The sequence below is a fragment of the Nycticebus coucang genome, chromosome 20 (assembly GCF_027406575.1).
Source record: "Nycticebus coucang isolate mNycCou1 chromosome 20, mNycCou1.pri, whole genome shotgun sequence".
Taxonomy (NCBI): domain Eukaryota; kingdom Metazoa; phylum Chordata; class Mammalia; order Primates; family Lorisidae; genus Nycticebus; species Nycticebus coucang.
This window is the reverse complement of record NC_069799.1, coordinates 32,519,316-32,542,597: the sequence shown is the minus strand read 5'-3', so window position 1 is coordinate 32,542,597 and position 23,282 is coordinate 32,519,316. Positions and strand designations below refer to the sequence as shown.

Sequence of the window (23,282 nt, the reverse complement as noted above, 5' to 3'; positions counted from 1 at the left end):
GATAAAAGGCTTTGCCACATTGCTGACATTTGTGGTGTTTCTCCTCAGAATGAATTCTTTCTTGTACAGAAAGGTGTCAGAACTGGTTGAAGGCTTTGCCACATTTTTCACATTTGTAGGGCTTCCCTCCAGAATGAATTATTTGGTGTTTAGTAAGGGTTCAACTACTATTAAAGGCTTTCCCTTATTATTGACATTTGTAGGTTTTCTCTCCAGAATGAATTCTTTCATGTACTGAAAAATTGGAGTTCTAGAGGCTGGGCCCAGTAGCTCATGCCTATAATGCTAGAATTTTGGGAGGCCGAGGCAGGTGGATTGCCTGAGCTCACAGGTTTGAGACCAGCCTGAGCAAAAGCAAGACTTCATCTATAAAAATAGCCAGATATTTGGTGGGTTCCTACAGTCACAGCTACTCAGGAGTCTGAGGTAAGAGAATCTTTTCTTTTTTTTTTTTTTTTTGCCGGGGCTGGGTTTGAACCCACCACCTCTGGCAAATGGGACTGGCGCCCTACTCCTTGAGCCACAGGCGCCACCCGGTAAAAGAATCTTTTGTGCCCAAGAGTTTGAGGTAGCTGGGAGCTACGATTCCAGGGGACTCAACGGAGGATGACAGATAGGAGTTCTGGTTAAAGGCTATGCCACATTCTTGACATTTCTAGGGTTTGTCTCCAGAATGATTTTTTTTTTTTGTCCCTTTGTCACCTGTCACCCTTGGTAGGACGCCATGATGTCACAGCTCACAGCAACCTCAAACTCTTGGGCTTAAGCAATCCTCTAGCCTCAGCATCCCAAGTAGCTGGGACTACAGGCACCCGCCACAATGCCTGGCTATTTTTCATTGTTGTTGCTGTCATTGTTTAGCAGGCCTGGGTAGGGTTTGAACCCACCTGCCTGGGTATATGTGGCTCATGCCCTAACCACTGAACTGTGGGTGGCGAGCCCAGAATGAATTCTTTTATGTCTAGAAAGGAGCGAGTTCCGGTTGAAGGCTTTGCCACATTCTTGACATATGTAGGGTTTCTCTCCAGAATGAATTCTTTTATGTACAGACAGGAGTGAGTTCCGGTTAAAGGCTTTGCCACATTCTTGACATTTGTAGGGTTTCTCTCCAGAATGAATTCTTTGATGTCTAGAAAGGGTTGAGTATTGGGTAAAGGCTTTGCCACATTCTTGACATTTGTAGGGTTTCTCTCCAGAATGAATTCTTTGATGTCTAGACAGGTGTGAGTTCCGGTTAAAGGCTTTGCCACATTCTTGACATTTGTAGGGTTTCTCTCCAGAATGAATTCTTTGATGTCTAGAAAGGCCTGAGGTGTGGTTAAAGGCTTTGCCACATTCTTGACACTTGTAGGGTTTCCCTCCGGAATGAACTCTTTTATGTACAGAAAGTTCTGATTTTCGGCCAAAGGCTTTGCCACATTCTTGACATTTGTAGGGCTTCTCTCCAAAATGAATTATTTGATGTCTAGTAAGGTGTGAGCACTGGTTGAAGGCTTTGCCACATTCTTCACATTCGTAGGGTTTCTCTCCAGAATGAGCTCTTTGATGTCTAGAAAGTGCTGATTTATGGTTAAAGGCTTTGCCACATTCTTCACATTTGTAGGGTTTCTCTCCAGAATGAGCTCTTTGATGTCTAGAAAGAGCTGATTTATGGTTAAAAGCTTTGCTACATTCTTCACATTTGTAGGGTTTCTCTCCAGAATGAGCTCTTTGATGTCTAGAAAGTGCTGATTTATGGTTAAAGGCTTTGCCACATTCTTGACAATTATACCGTTTCTCTCCAGAGTGAATTCTTTGATGTACGGAAAGATTTGAGTTCTGGTTGAAGGCTTTGCCACATTCTTGACATTTGTAGGGTTTCTCTCCAGAATGAATTCTTTTATGTTTAGAAAGGTGTGAGTATTGCTTAAAGGCTTTGCCACATTCTGCACATTTGTAAGGTTTCTCTCCAGAATGAGCTCTCTGATGTACAGAAAGTGCTGATTTACGGTTAAAGGCTTTGCCACATTCTTCACATTTGTAGGGTTTCTCTCCAGAATGAATTCTTTTATGTCTAGAAAGGTATGAGTACTGGTTAAAGGCTTTGCCACATTCTTGACATTTGTATGGTTTCTCTACAGAATGAATTATTTGATGCCCAGATAGGTGTGAGTACTGCTTGGTAAGTTTGTCCCATTCTTTATCGTTGTAGGATTTTCCCGCAGTATCAATAGTTTTATAGTTACAATATTTTGATCTGTGGCTAAGACATTTGCCATAATTTTCACACTTGTAGAGTTTCTCCACAGTATGAAATCTCTTATGCTTAGACAGGCTTGAGCAAAATTTGAAGACTTTGCTACCTTCTTTACATTTATACTGTTTTTCTCCAATATAAATTTTCCTATGTTGTGTAATGTGTGAGTATAGGTTAGAGGTTTTTCCATACTTTCTACATTTAAAAGTTTTCTCTACAGTATATACTGTGTTATGTTTATTTAGACTTGACAATTGTCTGAAGACTTGCAAACATTTACTACATTGGAGGACTTTGCCACAGGCACCTGTTAAACATTGGTCAAGTCCACTGGAACACACTTTCTGCTGCTTACACTCATACACACTTTCACAGTGTTTTGTTAAGTTTAAATTCTCAGGGCCACAGCTTTGATTTCTTCTCAGGATCATCTCTGAGAATAAAATATTTGTGTCCACCTCTTGCAAATGGTCCTGGATGGAATGATTACATACAGCTGAAAGAAATTTAAACAATAACAATTTTAGCCAGTGACTTTTTATCAGAATTGAGTAAATATACATTACACATTTTACCTGCAAAACCATGGCAAGAACATTAGGAAGATGGCATAATACAGTACAAAGGCAACAATTAACTTTTTGTTTTAAATTATTTAATCATCCTTACATTTCCCAAATATCTTACAGTATTATCTTATTTTCTTCTTCTGTTTTTTTTTTTTTTTTTTTTGCAGTTTTTGGCCGAGGCTGGGTTTAAACCTGCCACCTCTAGCATATGAAGCCAGTGCCCTACTCCTTTGAGCCACAGGCGCCGGCACTAATTATCTTAAATAAATGTTCCATGTATATGCTGCATTTTGGGGAATTCTACACACCAGGTAAGGATTTACATCAGAGCAGACAAGCTTAAGTTATAGAGCCAACATAGATGCTGGGCACATTGGCTCATGTTGGTAATCCTAGAAACCTGGAAGACTGAGGTGAATGGATCAATTGAGCACAGGTGTCTGAGATCAAGCTAAGCAAGAGTAAGACACCAGGCTGGGCGGGGCAGCTTGGTCCATGTGGCTTACACCAGTAATCCTAGCACTCTGGGAGAACAAAGCAGGTGGATGGATTGTTTGAGCTCAGGAGTTCAAGACAAGCCTGTGCAAGAGAGAGACCCTGCCCCTGAAAATATCCAGGTGTTGTGGTGAAGATCTCTATTTCCAGCTATTTAGGAGGCTAAGACAAGAGAATCACTTGAGCCCAAGAGTTCTAGGTTGCTGTGAGCTGTGATGCCACAGCACTCTACCAAGGCCAAAAACTGAGAATCTGTCACAAAGACAAAAAAGAGTGGGCTCAGTGCCTATAGCATATTGGTTATGATGCCCGCCACATGCACCAAACCCAGTCCGGGCCAGCTAAACAACAATGACAACTGCAAGAAAAAATAGCCAGGTGTTGTGATGGGCACCTGGAGTCCCAGCTACTTGGGAAGCTGCGGCAAGAGAATGGCTTAAGCCTGAGTTTGAGGTTGCTGTGAGCTGTGACACCACAGCACCCTACCAAGAGTAACCAAGACATAATAACCCTGTCTGAAGAAAAAAAGACAAAAAAAAAATGATACCCCATCTCTACTACAAATTCAAGGATGGTGGCACATTCAGTCCCAGCAATTCATGAGGCTGAAGCAAGAGGATCTGTTGACCCCAGAACACTGAGGATGCTGTGAGGTATGACAACACAGCACTCTACCCAGGGTGATAGAAACTCAGTCCAAATTAAATAAATAAATTTGTGTGTGCATACATTTACATACATATATATGTAAAAAAAATTACAAGGAAAAGTGTAGTAAAAAATAATTTAAAAGTCCAAATAGAAAGAAAAGTTTGTCATATTTACCCACCAAAGACTTTACCCCATTTTTGACAGCATGGTGCGTATCCAAGTAAAATTATTAACTTCAGCTTTGTCCCCATAAGAAAAATAGCATCATCAGGTTTAATCCTTCTTGTTTTAGGGTCTTTCCAAAAAGATGTTGGTGTCTCCCATGAATGAGAGTGATGAAAGAAATGGTGCTTTAGTTTCAGAGGTGCTGAAACCAAAGGGAAAATATCATTACAGCAGCAGAGAGACTCCAATACAACAGACAGATTCAGGTTTAGCAAGTGATGACAAGCTCTTAGGAGGAAATGTAGGAAAATGCTTCAACTAAAAAAAAAAAAACCCACACGATTCCACAGGCAAACCACCGTCCAAATGTAATGGTCCTCACTTTCTTAGTACAGTGTATGTCAGCATGTTGCAGGATAAAGCCATACCATAAAGTTTGTAAACGGTGGTTTTTATAATTCTCAAAAATAAATGAATGATTGTAACATGTACAAAATATTAGGATGACATAACCCAAAGAAATAAAATAATGTAGAATCATCCATAAAAAGACTTCAAAATTACTTGAAAACTTTATCTGAATAATGCTAAATGGGTGAAATTGGTATGATATAGACAAATAAGTAAAATCAGAAAAATGAAGATATCAAAAAAAAAAAAAAGGATAAGCAGAAATTCTGAAGCTGAAGAACACAACAAAGCCCCAGCTAGCTGGCGTCTGCCGCACCTCTCGGCCCAGACTTCAGGAGACCTCACCAAAATGCCATCTCAGATGGAGCATGCCATGGAAACCATGATGTTCACATTTCATAAATTTGCCGGGGATAAAGGCTACTTAACAAAGGAGGACTTCAGAGTGATCATGGAGGAGTTCCCGGGATTTTTGGAAAATCTAAAAGACCCTCTGGCCTTAGGCAAAATAATGAAGGACCTGGACCAGTGCCAAGATGGCAAAGTGGGCTTCCAGAGCTGCTTTTCCCTAATCGGGGGCCTCATCATTGCATGCAACGACTATTTTGTAGTACACATGAAACAGAAGGGAAAGAAGTAGGCAGAACCGAGTAATTACTCTGCCCTGAAAAGTGTTCTCTCAAAGGATTGCTTCAAACATCTGTCCCACAGCTTCTCCCTATATAAGGATTTCGTGAGCAGATCAGGATCCTTAGAATATATACAAATGAAATCCAACTCCCATTTGTCAAGCAGAGAAGAAAGTTAATTAAATGTCAGATGAGCTTTTGTTTTTTACATTGTTTGCCTCTCCTTGCCCCCAATAAACATAATCCTTTTTTTAGTTCAAAAAAAAAAATAAATAAATAAAAACCACAATGAAAATGACTGAGAAGTCTCAAATGTAAGAAAGAAGATATAAAATATCAAGAAGTTCACCATACTTCAGCTAGGAGAAGCACAAAGAGACCCACAAGTCAGATGAACATCAGGACTTGAAAGTTACATACAAGAAGAGAATCTTGAAAGCAGCAAGTGAAAATAGATGTGTCATCTCTAAGCAAGCTCCTGTGAGATTATTAGGAGATTAATCAACACAAACTTTTTACATCAAAAAAGAGTTTGGTGATATAGTCTATCGAAAGAAGAAAAACATCAAAGAACATATATGAAAGTGCCCTTCTAAATGAATAAAAAAAAAATGTTTATCAATAGAAATATATGCTGAAAGCTGCCACACAAGATATGTTAAAGGAAGCTCCTTTCACTGACAATGAAATGATGCTAGACAATAATACTAAATTACATAAAAATAAATAACTCTGGGAAAATTATGTACACCCACACGAAATTGTGTATTGTTATAATGATGGTGCACAGATGACTTTGAATCATGCTTGAGAGTTCAAAGACAAAAAGAGAGAAGTTAGCACTAAATCTCTGGTAATGGGTCTACATGTACAATATAACAAGATGTAATTGCTGATGTCAATAACAAAACTGACCACAGAGGTAAAAATAAAAACTTAAAAAAAAAAATAATAATGACTGCTCTTGCCAGTTTAAAACGTATTTTAAAAATGTATAATTGCCATGGTAATGACAATAAAAATAATTATAAATACACACAAATAAAAAAGCTTGTTACTACAAAAATCAGTGAGACACAAAGGAAGATGGGGGGAATAGATTCAAGAATCATAGAAAACAGGCAATAAACTGTCAACAATAAGTCCTCTTTCAAAAATTATGTAAATATTCATGAACTAAACCACGTTCAAATGACAGACATTAAAAAAGACAGGGTTTTACCCAACTATATACTACCAAAATGATACTCATCTTACATGTAATGAAAAAAAAAAAAAATTTGCAGGACAAGGCTGGGTACCATGGCTCCTGCCTGTAATCCTAGCACTCTGGGAGGCTGAGACAGATAGTTGGAGCTTATGAGTTTGAGACCAGCCTGAGCAAGAGTGAAACCCCCATGTCACTACTAAAAATAGAAAAACTGAGGCAACAGGATCACTTGAGCTCAAGTTGAAGGTCGCTGTAAGCTATGACACCATGGCATTCTACCCAGGGCAACAGCTTGAGACTCTGTCTCAAAAAAAAAAAAATTTTTTTTGTAGGACAGAAAAATATTTGGGCCAGGTTTATTGGCTCATGCCTGTAATCCTAGCACTTGGGAGGCCGAGGTACATGGATTGCCTGCGCTCACAAGTTCAAGACCAGCCTGAGCCAGAGTGAGACTGTGTCTCTATAAAATAGCTGGGCGTTGTGGCGGGCACCTGTAATCCCAGCTACTTGGTAGGCTGAGGCAAGAGGATCACTTGAACCCATGAGTTTGAGGTTGCTGTGAGTTAAGGGGATGTCATGGCATTCTACCAAGGGTGACAAACTGAGATTCTGTCTCAAAAAAAGAAAATAAAAATTCTGATTCTAATATTAATCAAATGAGATGAAGAGAAATTATAATAAGGAGATATGTATATATGTGTATATGTGTGTTTGTAAGTGTTATATACATACACATGTGTAGAAACAGAGTATCACACTATTACCCAGGCTAGAGTATCATAGCATCAGACTAGCTCACAGCAACCCAAAACTCCTTGGTTCAAGCAATCCTCTTAAATCATCCTTCTGAGTAGCTGGAACTACTAGTGTTCATAATAATGTTCAGGTAATTTTATCTTCTAAATATGTTTTGAGGCAAAACTGGTCTTATTTCATAAAATATACTTTAAGTATATTTTATACAAGAATACAAAATAACAATATAATTGGCTTATTCGTTAAAATCCTATAATTCATTTTTATTATTTTCAATATATATAAAATACATAATGAAACAAAATGTAGGACAGATATACAACGCTCACGTACATGGTCAAATAAAGAGCTATTTGCACACATATTTATTGCAGCATTACTCACATAATTCATTAGGTGAAAGAAATCCACATGTGCCTCAAAGAATAAATGGAGAAATATAATTTAGGATATAAAAATAACATATTAATTACTCAGCTTCTACAAATCAGGAAATCTTCCAACATCTCTAATAAAGTTAAATCTTAACATTATGGTAGATGAAATATCCAGGTCCTCTCCCAAACTAGATACATTTGAGTCCAATTATATAAAATAATGAAAGTAATGCATGGGATGATTCTTGCCTATAATCCTAGCACTCTAGGAGTCTGAGTCAGGTGGACTGCATTAGCTCAGGAGTTCAAGACCAGCCTGAGCAAGAGTAAGAGCCTGTCTCTAAAAATACTCAGGCATTGTGGTGGATGCCTGTAGTTCCAGCTACTCAGGAGGCTGAGGAAAAGGATTGTTTGAGTCCAAGAAACTGAGGTTGCTGTGAATTATGACATCGTGACACTCTACCAAGGATGACTGAGACTCTGTCTCAAAAAAAAAAAAAAAAGGAAAGCAATTAAATTGTAGAAATAAAAGAAAAATAGAGTATTGTTTGTAAAGGACCAGAAAATGGAAAAATGTTCTAGACATCAATATTTTTAACACAACTCAACTATGTAATTAAAATATTAAAAATTGTCAAATTTATGTGTTTTTATTTATTTTTTTGAGACAGAGTGTCACTTTGTCACCTCAGTAGAGTGCCATGGCATCATAGCTCATAGCAACCCAGAACTCTTGGGCTCAACCTTCCTGCCTCAGCCTCTTGAGTAGCTGGGACTATAGGCACCCACCACAACACTTGGCTATTTTTAGAGACATGGTCTCACGCACAGGCTGGCTTGAACTCCTGAAGTTATGCAATACACCTGCCTTGGACTTACAGAGTGCTATGTGGTTTTTACAAGAAAAAAAAAAAAAAAGAAAAACAATACCAAAAAGAGAGTTACATAGAGTTATATGGCCTTTCAAAAATTATCTTCAAGTTACACAAATGTTTTGCACAAACATACTATGTGTGTTCAATATATGTTAAAATTTAGAGAGTTTTCAGTCACCTGCAGGATAAAATAACCATTGGCCAGCAACCAAAAGAAAATGTATTATTCATAAACTAAATATAAGTAACAAATAGGCAAATGAACAGAAAGGAAATGAAATTGCCAGTAGACACATGGTTGATTTATATTTAACTTTTGTTCTCAATGTCTTAAAGTGTACAGAGTTGAATACTGTCATACAAAATTATAATATACAAAGTGTCCCAAAGTTACTCATGGATAGGAAAATGATATTATATTTTACATTTTTAATATTTAATTTTAACACTAGAAAAATATGATGGAAAATTATATAATGAATATTTTATAAATAATGGCACATTTAACTTTAATTTCTCATTTTCCCTATGCATGTTTGTCTGCAAATTTTGGGATACCCTGAAGAGGTAAAAACTACAAACAAAATTGACTGAGGTGACCTACTTTAAAAAATAAAAAAAGGCAGGGAACAGTAGCTCACATCTGTAATCCTAACTCTCTGGGGGAAGAACCAGGTGGATGGCAGGAGCTCATTAACAGTTTTCAAGGAAATACAAATGGCCATTAAGTAGTTGGAAAGATGCTCAAAGTACTAATTATTGGAGAAATGCAAAGCAAAATGACAAAGTGTTACATCATACTCATAATGAACACTAAAAAAATTTGTCAAGGATATAGAGAAATTGGAAACTTTTTGAAATGTTGGTGAGGAAAAATGTTTTAGACAGCATTAAAATGTATGAAAGTTTCTCAGAAGAGTAAAATTAAAAGTTATTTCATCCAGCAATCTCACATCTGCGTATATATCCAAACTATGCACTGCAGAACGGGGAAGATACACATTTTTACATTCATTGCAGCATGGTCATAAAAGCCAAGATGTGGCTGGGTGCAGTGGCTCAGTCTGTAATCTTAGTACTTTGAGAGGCTGAGGTGGGAAGATAGCTGGACCACAGGAGTTCAAGCCCAGCCTGAGCAAGAACAATATCTCATGTCCACCAAAAGTAGAAAAAGTAAACTCCCAGGAAACTCAAACTCCTGAGGATACTGAGGATCACTTGAGCCAAGGAGTTTGAGTTTTCTGGGAGCCACTGCCACCACAGTCCTTCCAGGGTACTTCTACCTAGGGCAACACAGTGACGTTCTTTCAAAAAAAAAAAAAAAGTCAACAGGTGGAAGTAACACAGATGTCAAAATATGTGGCATGTACAGACAGTGGAGTATTATCCAGATTAAAAGAGAACATCTTGCCTCATCCAAGCATAAGGGCAAACCTTAAGACTATGGTGTTAACTAAAATAAGCCAGAACAATGTGACAGCAAACAGTTACACTTCATATGCTGTATCTGAAGTAGTGAAATTCACAGAAACATAAAGCAGAACAAAGTATGTCAAGGACTGGAGAGAAGGTAAAATGAGCAGAGGTTATGGAAAAGGTACTGAGTTTTATGTTTCCAGGATGTAAACATTATAGAGTTCTTGTGCATAACAACGTAAATACACTAAATACTACAGAAATGCACTTAGATTGAGGTTGGTAAATTTTGTTTTTGACAAAATTAAAATTGTAATGGGATAACTAAAATAGTTACAAAGGTTCTCAAATACTACCTGAAAATTACAGAAGTTTTTTCCTCTTAAAAAGAGAATATAGATTCATCAATAAACACATATCAAGATTAAGACTATTGGGCATGGCTTGACGCCTGTGGCTCAAGCGGCTAAGGTGCCAGCCATATACACCTGAGCTGGTAGGTTCCAATACAGCCTGGGCCAGCCAAAAAACAATGATGGCTGCAACCAAAAAATGGCCAGGTGTTGTGGTGGGTGCCTGTAGTCCCAGCTACTTGGGAGGTGGAGGCAGGAGACTCACTTGAGCCCAGGAGTTGGAGGTTATTGTGAGCTATGATGCCATGGCACTCTACCCAGGGTGACAGCATGAGGCTCTGTCTCAAAAAAAAAAAAAGACTATTGGGCAGTGCCTATGGCTCAATGGGTAGGGCGCTGGCCCCATATACCAAGGGTGGCTGGTTTGAGCCCGGCCCCGGCCAAACTGCAACAAAAAATAGCGAATAGCCGGGCATTGTGGTGGGCGCCTGTAGTCCCAGCTCCTCAGGAAGCTGAGACAAGAGAATCACCTAAGCCCAGGAGTTGGAGGTTGCTGTGAGCTATGGGACGCCTTGGCACTTTACTGAGGGCGATAAAGTGAGACTCTGTCTCTACCAAAAAAAAGATTAAGACTATTTCCATGACTATTAGCCTAGATGGGACAAAACAACTACTGAACATCATTCAGAAAAAGAAATATTCAAGACAAGACATAAACAAATTTGGGGTAATATTTATAGAAAAATACATAGCTATCAGTAGTAGTATACATACAGTTAATTCATTTTTTAAATGAACTGCATATTAAAGTATATATAAGAATTGAGGTTTCATCAAAAATTGTAATACACACAAAATTGTAAAACAAAACAAAAACCTACCCTAATAACATACACACTAACATGGAATTGCAAAACAAAAACAAAAATAGTAGACATTAAATTCTGCATACAACATTGCTATATCATTTTTAAAAATTTCAAGGTCACCTGTTGTGGGTCACACCTGTGATCCTACCACTTTGGGAGGCCAAGGTGGGAGAACTTCTTGAGCTCAGAAGTTTGACACCAGCCTAAGCAACAGTGAGACACAGTCTCTACTAAAAGAAGGAAAGTATAGGAGTTGTGGTGGTCACCTGTAGTCCCAGCTATTTGGGAGGTTGAGGCAGGAGGATCACTTGAACCCAGGCTTGGGAAGTTGTTTGAAACTGGGATGATGCTACAGCATTCTAGTCCAGGCAACAGAGTGAGGCTTCATCTCAATCAAAAATTCTCTTTTCTAGATAATAACAATGTTCCACTGTGACTGTGGACTGATTGATCCAAAGCAGGTATTTTTCTTAATATTAGTTAATATTTTATTGAATGAGAGCAGATATACTGGATATTTTACGCAGCATGTGGCAATTAAATTTCATGGAAAATGTCCAATTTATTAAAATGAGGTATTTAACAGAAAATGTTAATAAATCAACATTTAAAAACAGCTAAATTCATTTTTATTATGTTATTAACATATTGCTGCTATTCTTACAAAAAGTGAAAAGGTTTATTTTACCCTTTAGAAGAAATCAAAAGCTTTACATTTATAAATAAAATAAAAATATAAACTTTGTAAAATACAGTAAGTCATAGTATGTAAAATAAGCATTAGGGAAAAATTAAAATATATTTAGATACAGGTTGAGAAAAGTAACGACAATTCTGCTGATTTCTTTTTGCCCACAGTAAACTAGAACTTTCAAGTGATCCTTTTGATAAATATGAAATGCCTACTCATTATCTAAATTACTTGTTACATAAGGTGATATTCTAACACATAGTTCTAAACATTTAAATCTAAAGTTACAGCAAATTTAATACAGAATAAAATGGAATATGAAAACATATATACAGAAAAGCAGAAATTCAGTAGCACAGAAGTCTCATGTTCACGTATTCCCCTCATGGTAACAAAAATTTGGGAGCCATCTATGGGGGAAAATGCTTTAATGATACCCCAGCACAGTGACTCACACCTGTCATCTCAACTACTTAGAGGATGAGGTGAGAGGATCACTTCAGTTCAGCAGTTTGACACAAACCTATTGCTATGCAGTGAGATGTCATCACAAAAAGTGATTTCATGAGAGCTTTGGTATCCAGGGAGGAGGTTGTGAAATTTTTCTATGCCCTTAAGGAGGTCATTTATAGAAGGCAGATCACATAAACATGGAAAGTTCTTTTATTCTCACTGTAACCAAGAAAAGCTATCACTGAAAAGTAAAGTCCTTTTGGAGATTAAAACCAAGAACAGGCATAGTGGCTCACAACTGTAAACCTAGCACTCTGGGAAGCCAAGGTGGGAGAATCGCTTCAGCTGAGAAGTTTGAGACCAGCCTCAGTAAGTGAGAGACCCCCTCTCTACCAAGAAAAAATAGAAAATCATTAGCCAGGATCATGGAGAAATCTATAGTCCTGGCGATTGGGAAGCTGAGACAGAAAAAGCACTTAAAGCCAGTAGCTTGAGGTTGCTCTGTAGTATGCTTATGCCATGGCAGTCTAGTATGAGGCAAGAGAGGAAGACTCTGTGTGAATACAAAAATAAAAATTAAAAAATAGGCTCAGGAGCTGTACATCAGTCGTTATGGTGCCAGCCATAAACACCGAGGCTGGCGGATTCAAACCCAGCCTGGGGCAGCTAAACAACAATGACAACTACAAGAAAGGTATAGCCAGGAGTTGTGGTGGGCGCCTGTAGTCCCAGCTACTTGGGTGGCTGAGGCAAGAGAATCACTTGAGCCCAAGAGTTTGAGGTTGCCGTGAGCTGTGACGCCAAGGCACTCTACCAAAGGCGACATAGTGAGACTCTGTCTCAAAAATAAATAAATAAATAAAAATAAAAAATAAAAACAAGAACAGAGGTGCCCTTAAGTAAAAATAATAGAAAGAGGCACTGGCCCCAAATACCGAGGGTGGCGGGTTCAAATCCAGCCCCCGCCAAACTGCAACAAAAAACAGCTGGGCGTTGTGGCAGGTGCCTGTAGTCCCAGCTACTTGGGAGGCTTAGGCAAGGGAATCGCCTAAGCCCAGGAGTTTGCCGTGAGCTGGGACGCCACAGTATTCTACTGAGGGTGCAAAAATGAGACACTGTCTCTTAAAAAATAAATAAATAAATAAAATAACAATAATAATAATAGAAAGAAACCTAGGCTTTAAAAAATCATTTCCACTGGGGCTGAACTTCCCTTATCACACTTTATTATTTGGTTTTCTCCTTGAATTTTGGACCTCTCATCAGTGTTTTCTGCTCCATTCCCTCCAACCTACCTGGGGGCTTGACTACTGTCTGGTGTATCTTCACCATCCAGGGTTCTTTGCTTTGCTCCAAACAGGTAATGAGGTCTGGTTTAGAGACAGCTAGGCCTGTTTTATTAGAAAAAAGAACATGATTCTTGTTAGATTCTCTCATTGAACATCTAGTAGTACCTTATTAAAGTAGAGAAAGGAATATTTTAGAAGATCCTGAAATACTAATCCCCAAATAGAGCTTCCTAAAAGAAAATTTGGAATATATAAAAAACATTTAAAGATGGAGAATTCTTAACTCCCCTACACAGTACTACTGAAATAAAATTTGGTGCTAGAAATCAGACTTACAGGTATAGGTAACAATCTATGCCACTAAATTTCTGAAATTACCATTAATCTAGTGAAGGATATAAATAAGCTCAAAAATGAGTAAGATTAATGCTAAAACAAAATGTAGCCAATACTTTCTTTTCTGTATCAAGAAATTTTTAAGTTTTCCTCAGAAACAAGAATCTGAAACTAATGCAATCAAAGAAACTCAGCTCAGCGCCTATAGCTCAAGCGGCTAAGGCACCAGCCACAAACACCAGAGCTGACAGGTTTAAATCCAGCCTGGGACTGCCAAACAACAATGACAACTATAACCAAAAAATAGCCAGGTGTTGTAGTGGGCACCTGTAGTCCCAGCTACTTGGAAGGCTGAGGCAAGAGAATCGCTTAGTCTTAACACAATAACTAAGAAAATGCCAGGAAGGCTATGTTAATCAGTTTGATGAAAATATTTCAAATTGTATATAAAAACAGTGCATGGTACCTCATGATTGCATTAATGTACACAGCTATGATTTAATTGAAAAAAAAAAAAAGAGAGAGAGAGAGAATGAGAATCGCTTAAACCCAGGACTTGGAGATTGTTGTGAGCACTCTACCCAGGGCAACAGCTTGAGGCTCTGCCAAAAAAAAAAAAAAAAAAAAAGAAGAAGAAGAAGAAGAAACTCTATAAAAACATTCTGCAAATAGAGAATATAAAATGCTTAATGTAGACCAGGAACTGAGTATTAAAGTTATCCTCACCAAGGAAGACCAGGTTTCTGTAGTTCTCTAGCATGATATCCTGATACAAAGTCTGCTGAGCAGGGTTCAGGCAGGCCCACTCATCCATAGAGAATTCTATAGACACGTCCTTGAATGTCAACATTCCCTGAAAAACAAACATATTTACCAAGAAGCCAGGGGGAGACTGAATTTCACGTTTAGTTAAATGAGTGAAAAGAACTGTTGCTCATTTATTTGAGTGACTAGAATTACCAAATAAGATAATAAGTATAGAAGAGATATTCCCTCATGTGTTATCTAACTGAAGAAAGGGGATGGCATAACATCCACAAAACACTATAGTGTAGACACTATACTTTTCTGGCTGACACTAGAAATAAAAGGCCAATAATACAGGCATGTATATTTTTGTGCCTTATTTACAGGATACAGTATAAGTTGCATATATTTTTATACGAAAATGTCATGGTGAGTTAAAAGGTACCTTAAATTTTTTTTTCCTGGCTATAAAGCTGAGAAGAAATAAAGTTTCTTTGCTACTTGCCACCAAGAAAGCTGGTTAGTCACTCCTTATTCTATAATATTTCAAGTTAGCAGGTCTATGTTCTGCATCACCAACCACCAGTGAGGAACCCTTATGCAACATTTCCAGAGACTCAACCACAATGGGATTCTTGGGTATTCACATTTTCCCATTTTCAAAAGGCAGAAAAAGAACATTTTTGGTATTGCAAAACAATTTTTTTTTTAAATGGTAGAACATGAATTTACAGTGGAAATTCTGCAAGGCACATGTGACCCTGTTTAGAGAGAATGGAAAGAAGACTTTACTGTATAGATAGGGGAGTATGATTTTTCAGAGCCTCTTGACTATTATAAGAAAAGGGCAAAAAAGTATGTGAAACAAACTCATTAGGCAGGAACATCATAAGTAGATGTAAAGGTGTGTAAATTCTAAGAACATGATATTGCAGGACAAAATGTGGGCACAGCCCTGGACCTTCGACACATTTACCCAAGAAGCAATCATTTCTTTCTCCTTCTTCCCTTGATTTCCTTCTCAGAAGAGATTACCTGCATATATTCCACCTGCATCTTGATAATATGCCTTTAAAGACATATTATCACTACCCCTTCACCAGCTACCACCATATCTACAGGCAGAGGAACCTCGAAGTACAAAAAAAATTTCACTCTTTTTGATTGTTTATAACAGGAGAAAGTGAGGAAGAAGGAGGCTCCACATAAAGACCAAAGTATGAGTTTCATATTTCTTGGCCTCCAGTGCCATCCCCTGCCAGCAATTTCTGCTATGCAAATGGAAATATGGGCCCTGTGACCTCTTTCTGGAAAAAAAAAAAAAATTCAGGTGTCTTAAATTTATCTGGAAACCATCATGCTTGACACAGGCCTAACCTTAGCATCACATGGGGGCACTTAATTAAAACCACATGGATGACACAACCTAGACTAATAGAATCTGTGGGCAGGCAGAATCACAGATGATGGTACTCCTTCGAACTGGCCATGGAATCCTAACTGGAAGCCTGGGCAGAGGACTACTTTGCTAATCATCACTTCTCAGGCTTTAATAAGCATACAAGTTATATCACATTATGCCTCCTCTATGTATCTGATTCGAAACAGCAGCAGTTTATCTTCAAGTAAATAATCATTTTTTTTTTTAATTGAGACAGAGTCTCACTTTGTCGCCCTCAGTAGAGTGCTGTTACATCTCTGCTCACAGCAACCTCAAACTCTTGGGTTCAAGCAAATAATCACTTTTTTTTTTTGAGACAGTCTCACTATGTCCCCCTCTGTAGAGTGCTGTAGCATCACAGCTCACAGCAACCTCAAACTCTTGGGCTTAAGTGATTCCCTTGCCTCAGCCTCCAAAGTAGCTGGGATTATAGGTGCCTGCCACAACACCTGGCTTTTTTTGGTTATAGCTATCATTGTTGTTTGGCAGGCCAGGGCTGGGTTTGAACCCACCAGGTCCTATATATGTGGCTGGCACCTAGCTACTAAGCTACAGGCACAGAGCCAATAATCACTTTTTTAAAACAATACTCACTTATGTTCTTGCTTATGAATTTCAGAAAGTAGACTGGCCCATGGCTTGTGCCTCCAGCATTCTGGGAGGCGAAGGTAGGTGGATTGCTTAAGCTCACTAGGCTGAGCAAGAGTGAGAATCTGTCTCTTAAGATAGCTCAGTGCTGTTGTTTTGGGCACCTGTAGTTCAAGCCACTGGGCAGGCTTAGGCAAAAGGATGGCTTGAGTCCAGGAGTTTGAGGTTGCTGTGAGCTATGATGTCACCACACTCTACAGAGGATGACAAAGTGAGACTCTTTCTCAAAAAGAGAGAAAAAAAAAAAAAGAATTTCAGGAAAGGTTTTGAGCCATTAACTATAGAAGCAAGATTGCAGAACTCCCCATGAAGGAAAAGAGTGAGCAGCTAACCCCCATTTCTGTTTCAGTCTACCTCATGGCAGTCAGACTGCCAGACTACTAAGAAACCATTTCATGAGACAGCTATACCTACACATAGAAAGCTCCTACACATAGTTTCCCAAGCTCCTTTCCTCTTTCACCACCTTTTGTTCAGCTGAGGAACATCAGGTTCTCTTTGCAATAGTCAGCCATCTCCTCATGTTGCTCTGAAATAAACTGCTTTTTCTTCCACCACCAACTCCTTTATTGTGATTTTGACTTTTCAGGAGAGAATAGTCAACCTTGGGTTTTGTTAAAATTTTGCAGGTTTTGAGTGAGTCTAGGAAGTGGCTTCTTTAACAATCCCCCCTATTGCTACTGTTACTCCTTCTAGACGATAGCAGCACTCAGGTGAAGAAAGGAAACACAGCACACAGTCCCCTCTGCTCAACACAAATACATTTGGTTCAAGGAAGACCAACAATCACAGTCTTGAAAAATGACAGTTTGCTGGCACTTTACAGTTTCCAGTTATCAAAGAAGGCAGCAGTGTCTGAGGAAGGACCTAGACTCAGAATTAGGACCTACAGATTTGGGTCTTGCACACGTGAGGATTCAGTTAGTGCCCTGTGTACATTCATGAGACTTTCAGAAACAGAAAAATGGGAATGGGGACATTCTCAGGTGTACTCAATGCACATCTGTGATCCAGGTTGAGCTTCTGGCCTCCCAGTCTCTGGATCAGTTTTAGGTCTAAAGATATCAGGATAATTGAAAGACAGAGAGAGAATGCCTGACTGCTGCCCTATAAAGGTAGTTGGTAAAAATTTACAGGTTGTCCCTAAAGTCACCATACATACGAAAAATTGAAAATTGTAGCTGAGTTTACATTCACAAAATATTCATTACAGAAATTTACAAAGAGATGGCAACACATAGAGAATAGTTTGCAAATGTTTTCTAAACTTTTCTTGTAAATAAAAGTACATGTAGCTACAATTTCCCATTTTCCCTATGTATGATGATCATAGGGACACCATGTACTATAAATGCTCAAGAAGAGAGAATGACCTTTGTAGCTTCATTATTTCAGACTGCATGCACTCTGCTATACAACTGTGTGTTGTGACTCGAAGGTTGAGATGGAAAAGCACCATCTGGACTTACACTCGGTGGGCATCATCTATGTTTATGTCATATCTGGTAATTCTGGATGGCTTGTAAAAACACTTTATAATTAAAAAGAGTCATTTCCAATTTCAGAATAACCCACCACAATAGTAGACCAGAAAAGAACTGTCATATTACAGAACTAAACCATAATATGATGTGCATCTCAGACAATCTAAGAGATTACAAGGATGAATTAAGTCACCATAATTAGTCCTCAATAAGAAGACTTGACAGCACCATCATTCCTACAAGGTATCCTTAAAGTTCATGTGCAATTTAAAATAGTAAAACCCAGGATGGTAGAGTTAGACTCTGTGTCAAAAAGAAAAAAATAGTCTGGGTGCGATGGCTCACAACTGTAATTATAGCACTCTGAAAAGTGAAGGCGGGTGGATCATTTGAACACAGGAGTTTGATGCCAACCTGAGCAAGAGTGAGACCCCCGTCTCTAAAAATAGCCACATGTTGTGGCAGGCACTTGCAGTACCAGCTACTTGGGAGACTGATGCAAGAGGATCACTTGATCCTGAGAGTTCGAGTTTGCTGTGAGCTATTATCCCACAGCACCCTACCAAGGGCGACAAAGTGAGACTAACTCCATCTCGAAAAAAAAGAAAGAAAAAAGAAAGAAAAAAGGAAAAAAAAAAAAAGACACAAAGAGGGTGGCACCTGTGGCTCAAAGGAGTAGGGCGCCAGCCCCATATACAGGAGGTGGTGAGTTCAAACCCACCCCCAGCCAAAAACTGCCAAAGGGGGAAAAAAAAAAAGACACAAAGAAGACAGACAAAGGGCAAGAGGATAGTGGTGGGAGATGTTTGGGTACATAATTTATCCTGGGAAGAAGCTCTGATTAAAAAAAGTCCCTATGCTCTGTGTTCTCAAGATCAGCCCACTGCAAAAAGCAACCCTTCCCATGATGACTTAGGTGACACTCTGTTTTACGTATTGTAATAGACCAACAGCCCCCTAAAAGACCCAAGTTTGTCTCAGCCTGTCTCAGTCTTAATTCCCTGCATGCTCCCTGCCCCGCCCCCCCAGATTAATTCCGAGAACAGTTTTCAGAACAAGGAAGTTCCCAAGAAGTCCAAGTCCCTGATAACCAAACAATGGGAATGTACCCAAGCTGAGTTTCCGAAGCTGTCCCTGTGCCAACTGCCACGCTGTAACCCCACCCCGAGCTAACCATAACGTTCTGCTTCTGTACTTACTTGCTTGCCATGCAGCACAAAAAGGGTATAAAAATCAGCCTGCTCCTCACTTCGGGGCCACCTTCTCTTTAGAGTTGCAGTCCCCTGCGCAGGTGTAATAAATCACCATCTGATTTTACCTAAGTGGGTCTGAGTCTATCTTTACAGGCTGCAATGGGTACAACACGTATATCAAGACCACACACAGACTCTGCAAATTCCCATTTACTGCTCATAAACAATTAGCTGAACAGTTCTTTCTTCAGAAGTCAGAATAAAATACTTCTTCATCAAATTTTGCTGAAGTTACTCTTCTTCCCCTGGGCTCCTGATCTTTGCCCAATTCTAAGTCTGACTTCAATATCTAACCCCTCTTTATGCCCCTCCTAAGAACTGTCTGACTGCAGTATGAAACATCTCCTGACCTGGCAGATTATTTATTTACTCTCCATTCTGCCCTCATTTCCCACTTTGTTTCTAAACTTGTGTGCTCCTCTCTATGAAAAAGAGATGACCCCGACAAAACAGATGCAGTGACTTTACCCAAAGTCATAGCTCAGGGAGCACAGTGAGGAAGTTGTGAGCTGGATACAGTGTATGACCCTCTGTGATGGAATTCTGATGAATTAGGTAAGTCATTGCAACAGGTTGAGATCAGCTGCCCCCCCAACAGAGGTCTGGGATGGGAGTAAGCCTTTCAGGAGTTTTCAGTGGTTGGAGGAAGCTGAGTATTGAGTGGAAAATTTGGAAGAGTGGGTGGTCTGGAACAGCATACAGTAACCAGATTTGAATGCCCATTGGAGTAAATTTGCCATATGTTTGGTGGTTGGCAAGGCAGACATACTGAGGTCTCAGCAGCCCGGGTACTGCCACTTTGGGAAAGTCCTGAGAAGGTCTTAGCAGGGGCCTAAAGCACAGCTGTCTTAATTCCACCTGCTGGGATCAGAACTCTACTCTTGGGACAGGCTGTGGGACTCCCACACTACATAGGAACTGGAGTCAGGGGGTACTGTGAGACCTGCACTGAAAAATTCTTGTGAGTTTTAAGATCCCAACCCAGCAGGGTCTGAATCCTGGGGAAATAATCAGGCAATCACAGAAAGAAACTAAGTTTGTAATAAGGACCACAGAGTTTTCTGGCTATGTTCTCTTACTCTAAAAAAAAAAAAAAACACCATCCAGATGACATATTGCAACATACTGTCATCAAGACTTCTGTTTAGGCTCAGCACCTGTACCACAGTGCTTACGGAGCCAAGGCTGGCAAATTCAAACCTGGCTCAGGCCACCTAAACAATGACAACTGCAACAAAAAAATAGCCAAGTGTTGTGGTGGGCACCTGTAGTCCAGGCTACTTGGAAGGCTGAGGTAAGAGAATTGCTTTAGCCCAAGAGTTTGAGGTTGCTGTGAGCCATGAAGCCATGGCACTCCACCGAGAGTGACATAGTGAGACTCTGTCTCAAAAAACAAACAAACAAAAAAGATAATAAAAGGAATAGACAAAAAAAAAAAAGGAAAGACAGAACCAACAGTCAGATGAGAGATATGTAGAATGTAGAAAGGATATCGTAGAGCTTAAGGAAATAAAGGAGACAACCAGGAATGTAAAGATGTAGTAGAAAGTATCAAAAATAGGTTAGACTATGGAGAAGAAAAGCCTCAGAGATAGGGGATAAAATTTTTGAGTTAACTCAAAACAGGCAGTTAAAGAGGCAGAAAAGAAGAGAGCAAAAGCAGAACAGGTGCTTAGAGAATGAGGGGACTCTAAAATCCCGAAAAATAGAGATTCCTGAAGGGGAAGAAGACTGTTCCAAAGGTATGGAAGCCCTACTGGAGACTGTCATAAATGAAAACTTCCCAGGTCTTACCAAAGATACTGACACATTCCTTTCAGACGGATATTGAACCCTGGGTAATTTCAACTCAAGCGGAGCCTCTCCAAGACACATTGTACTAAACCTGTCCAAAGTCAAGATGAGAGAAAATTTTGCAAGCAGCCAGAAATAAGCACAAACTGACCTACAGAGTCAGAGAGAGCCATTAGGATGACAGCAGACTTTTCAAGTGAAACCTTCCAAGCCAGAAGAGCATGGTCATCCACCTTCAACATTCTTTTTTTTTTTGGTTGCAATTTGGCTGGGGCCAAGTTTGAACCTGCCACCCTTGGTATATGGGGCTGGCGACCTACTCACTGGCCCACAGGAGCTCCTCCACCTTCAACATTCTTAAACAAAACAATTTTCAGCCTAGAATTCTGTATCCTGCTAAACTAAGCTTTAAAATGGATGGAGAAATCAAAACTTTTACAGATATACAAGCACTGGGAAATCTGACACAAGACCAGCTCTACAGGAAACACTTAAACCTATTCTCAACACTGACCACCACAATGGACCACCAACAAAGTAAACACCCAGAAGCTAAAGGTCAAAACATAGCTTCCACAATGGTGCAAAGGATAAAACTACACAATGGACTTTCACAAAACAAGATGACTAGAACTCCATTACACTTATCAATTCTCTCAATAAATGTAAATGGACTGAGTTCACCACTAAAGAGGCACAAGTGGACTGAATGGATAAAAAAGCACAAGCCACCCATATGCTATCTCCAGAAAACACACAAGACTCAGGGTTAAAGGATGGAAAAAAGTATTTCAAGCAAATGGAAATCAGATGAAAGCAGAGGTTGCAATTTTATTTTCAGATACAAGAGTTAAAGCAACTAAAATTAAGAAAGACAAAGACAGACACTTTATACTGGTCAAAGGAACAATAAAATACAAAGACATTTCAATTTTAAATATTTATGCACCCAACTTAAAAATTGTCCCAGGTTTATAACACAGACCTTGATGGGTCCGAGAAATATGATATTCCATAACACCATAATAGACAGGGACTTTAACATCACTTTGACAGAACTGGACAGATACTCTAAACACAAAATAAACAAAGATACAAAGGACTTAAATGCAACCCTAGAACAAATGGGATTAATAGATATATACAGAACACACCATCCCAAAGCTATGGAATATACATTTTTCTCATCAGCTGATGGTATGTACTCCAAAGTAGACCACATCCTAGGATACAAATCAATCCTCATCATAATTAAAAGAATAGAAGTTATAACTTGTATCTTCTCAGACCACAAGGCAATAAAGGTAGAATTCAACTCCAACAAAACATTCATCCCCACACAAAAATGTGGAAATTAAAAAAACCTCTTGCTAAATGATAGTTGGGTTCAGGAAAAAATAAAAGAGAAAATTGTCGAATTCCTCAAACATAACAACAATGAAGACAAAAGTTACCAAAAGCTCAGGATAAAGCAAAAGCAGTCTTAAGAGGGAAATTTATTGCATTAGATGCCTACATTTAGAAAAACAGAAAGCACATAAACAAACTCATGAACCATCTTATAAAATTGAAAAAAGAACAATCTAATCCCAGGCCCAGATGAAGAAAAGAAATAACGAAAATTAAAGCAGTGATTAATGAAATTGAAAGCAAAAGAATCATTCAGAAAATTAACAACACAAAAAGTTGTTATTTTTTCAAAATAAATAAAATTTACAAACCTTTGGCCAGATTAACTAGAAACAGAAAAGTAAAATCTCTAATAACCTCAATCAGAAATGATAAAGGGGAAATAACAACAGATGCCACAGAGATACAAGAGATCATCTCTGAGTACTACAAGAAACTCTATGCCCAGAAATTTGACAATGTGGGGGAAATGGATAAATTCCTGGAAGCACACCCTCTCCATAGACTTAATCAAGAAGAAATAGATCTCTTGAACAGACCAATTTCAAGAACTGAGATCAAAGAAACAACAAAAAAACTCCCCCCCCAAAAAAAAGGCCTGATTCAGATGACTTTACACCAGATTTCTATAAACCTTCAAAGAAGAGCTAATACCCATACTGTAGAGATTATTCCAAAAAATTGAGTAGGAAGGAATCTTCCTCAACACATTCTATGAAGCAAA

General features: G+C 38.8%; 2 protein-coding genes across 4 annotated transcripts in view; one reads left to right on the top strand and one right to left on the bottom strand.

Moving 5' to 3' along the window:
* Positions 1 to 557: 557 nt before the first annotated feature.
* The window catches only part of LOC128572662 (zinc finger protein 724-like), a 66,124-nt gene continuing 43,399 nt past the window's right edge, over positions 558 to 23,282 (bottom strand). The window contains exons 2-5 of one of the 3 annotated variants that reach the window (XM_053572687.1): positions 14,508 to 14,634; positions 13,452 to 13,547; positions 4,130 to 4,318; positions 558 to 2,732 (exon numbers count right to left, since the gene is read on the bottom strand). In XM_053572687.1, the coding sequence (XP_053428662.1) occupies positions 907 to 2,732; positions 4,130 to 4,318; positions 13,452 to 13,547; positions 14,508 to 14,634 (2,238 nt within the window). In that variant the 3' untranslated portion in view covers positions 558 to 906. Of the gene's footprint in view, positions 2,733 to 4,129; positions 4,319 to 13,451; positions 13,549 to 14,507; positions 14,635 to 23,282 lie in introns of those variants that run through there. The other 2 variants (XM_053572688.1, XM_053572689.1) reach the window with 2 other exon arrangements.
* LOC128572669 (protein S100-A10-like) lies at positions 4,856 to 5,195 on the top strand. Its single transcript, XM_053572696.1, has one exon. It carries the CDS (start codon positions 4,877 to 4,879, stop codon positions 5,165 to 5,167), a length of 291 nt encoding a protein of 96 aa, XP_053428671.1. The 5' UTR covers positions 4,856 to 4,876; the 3' UTR covers positions 5,168 to 5,195.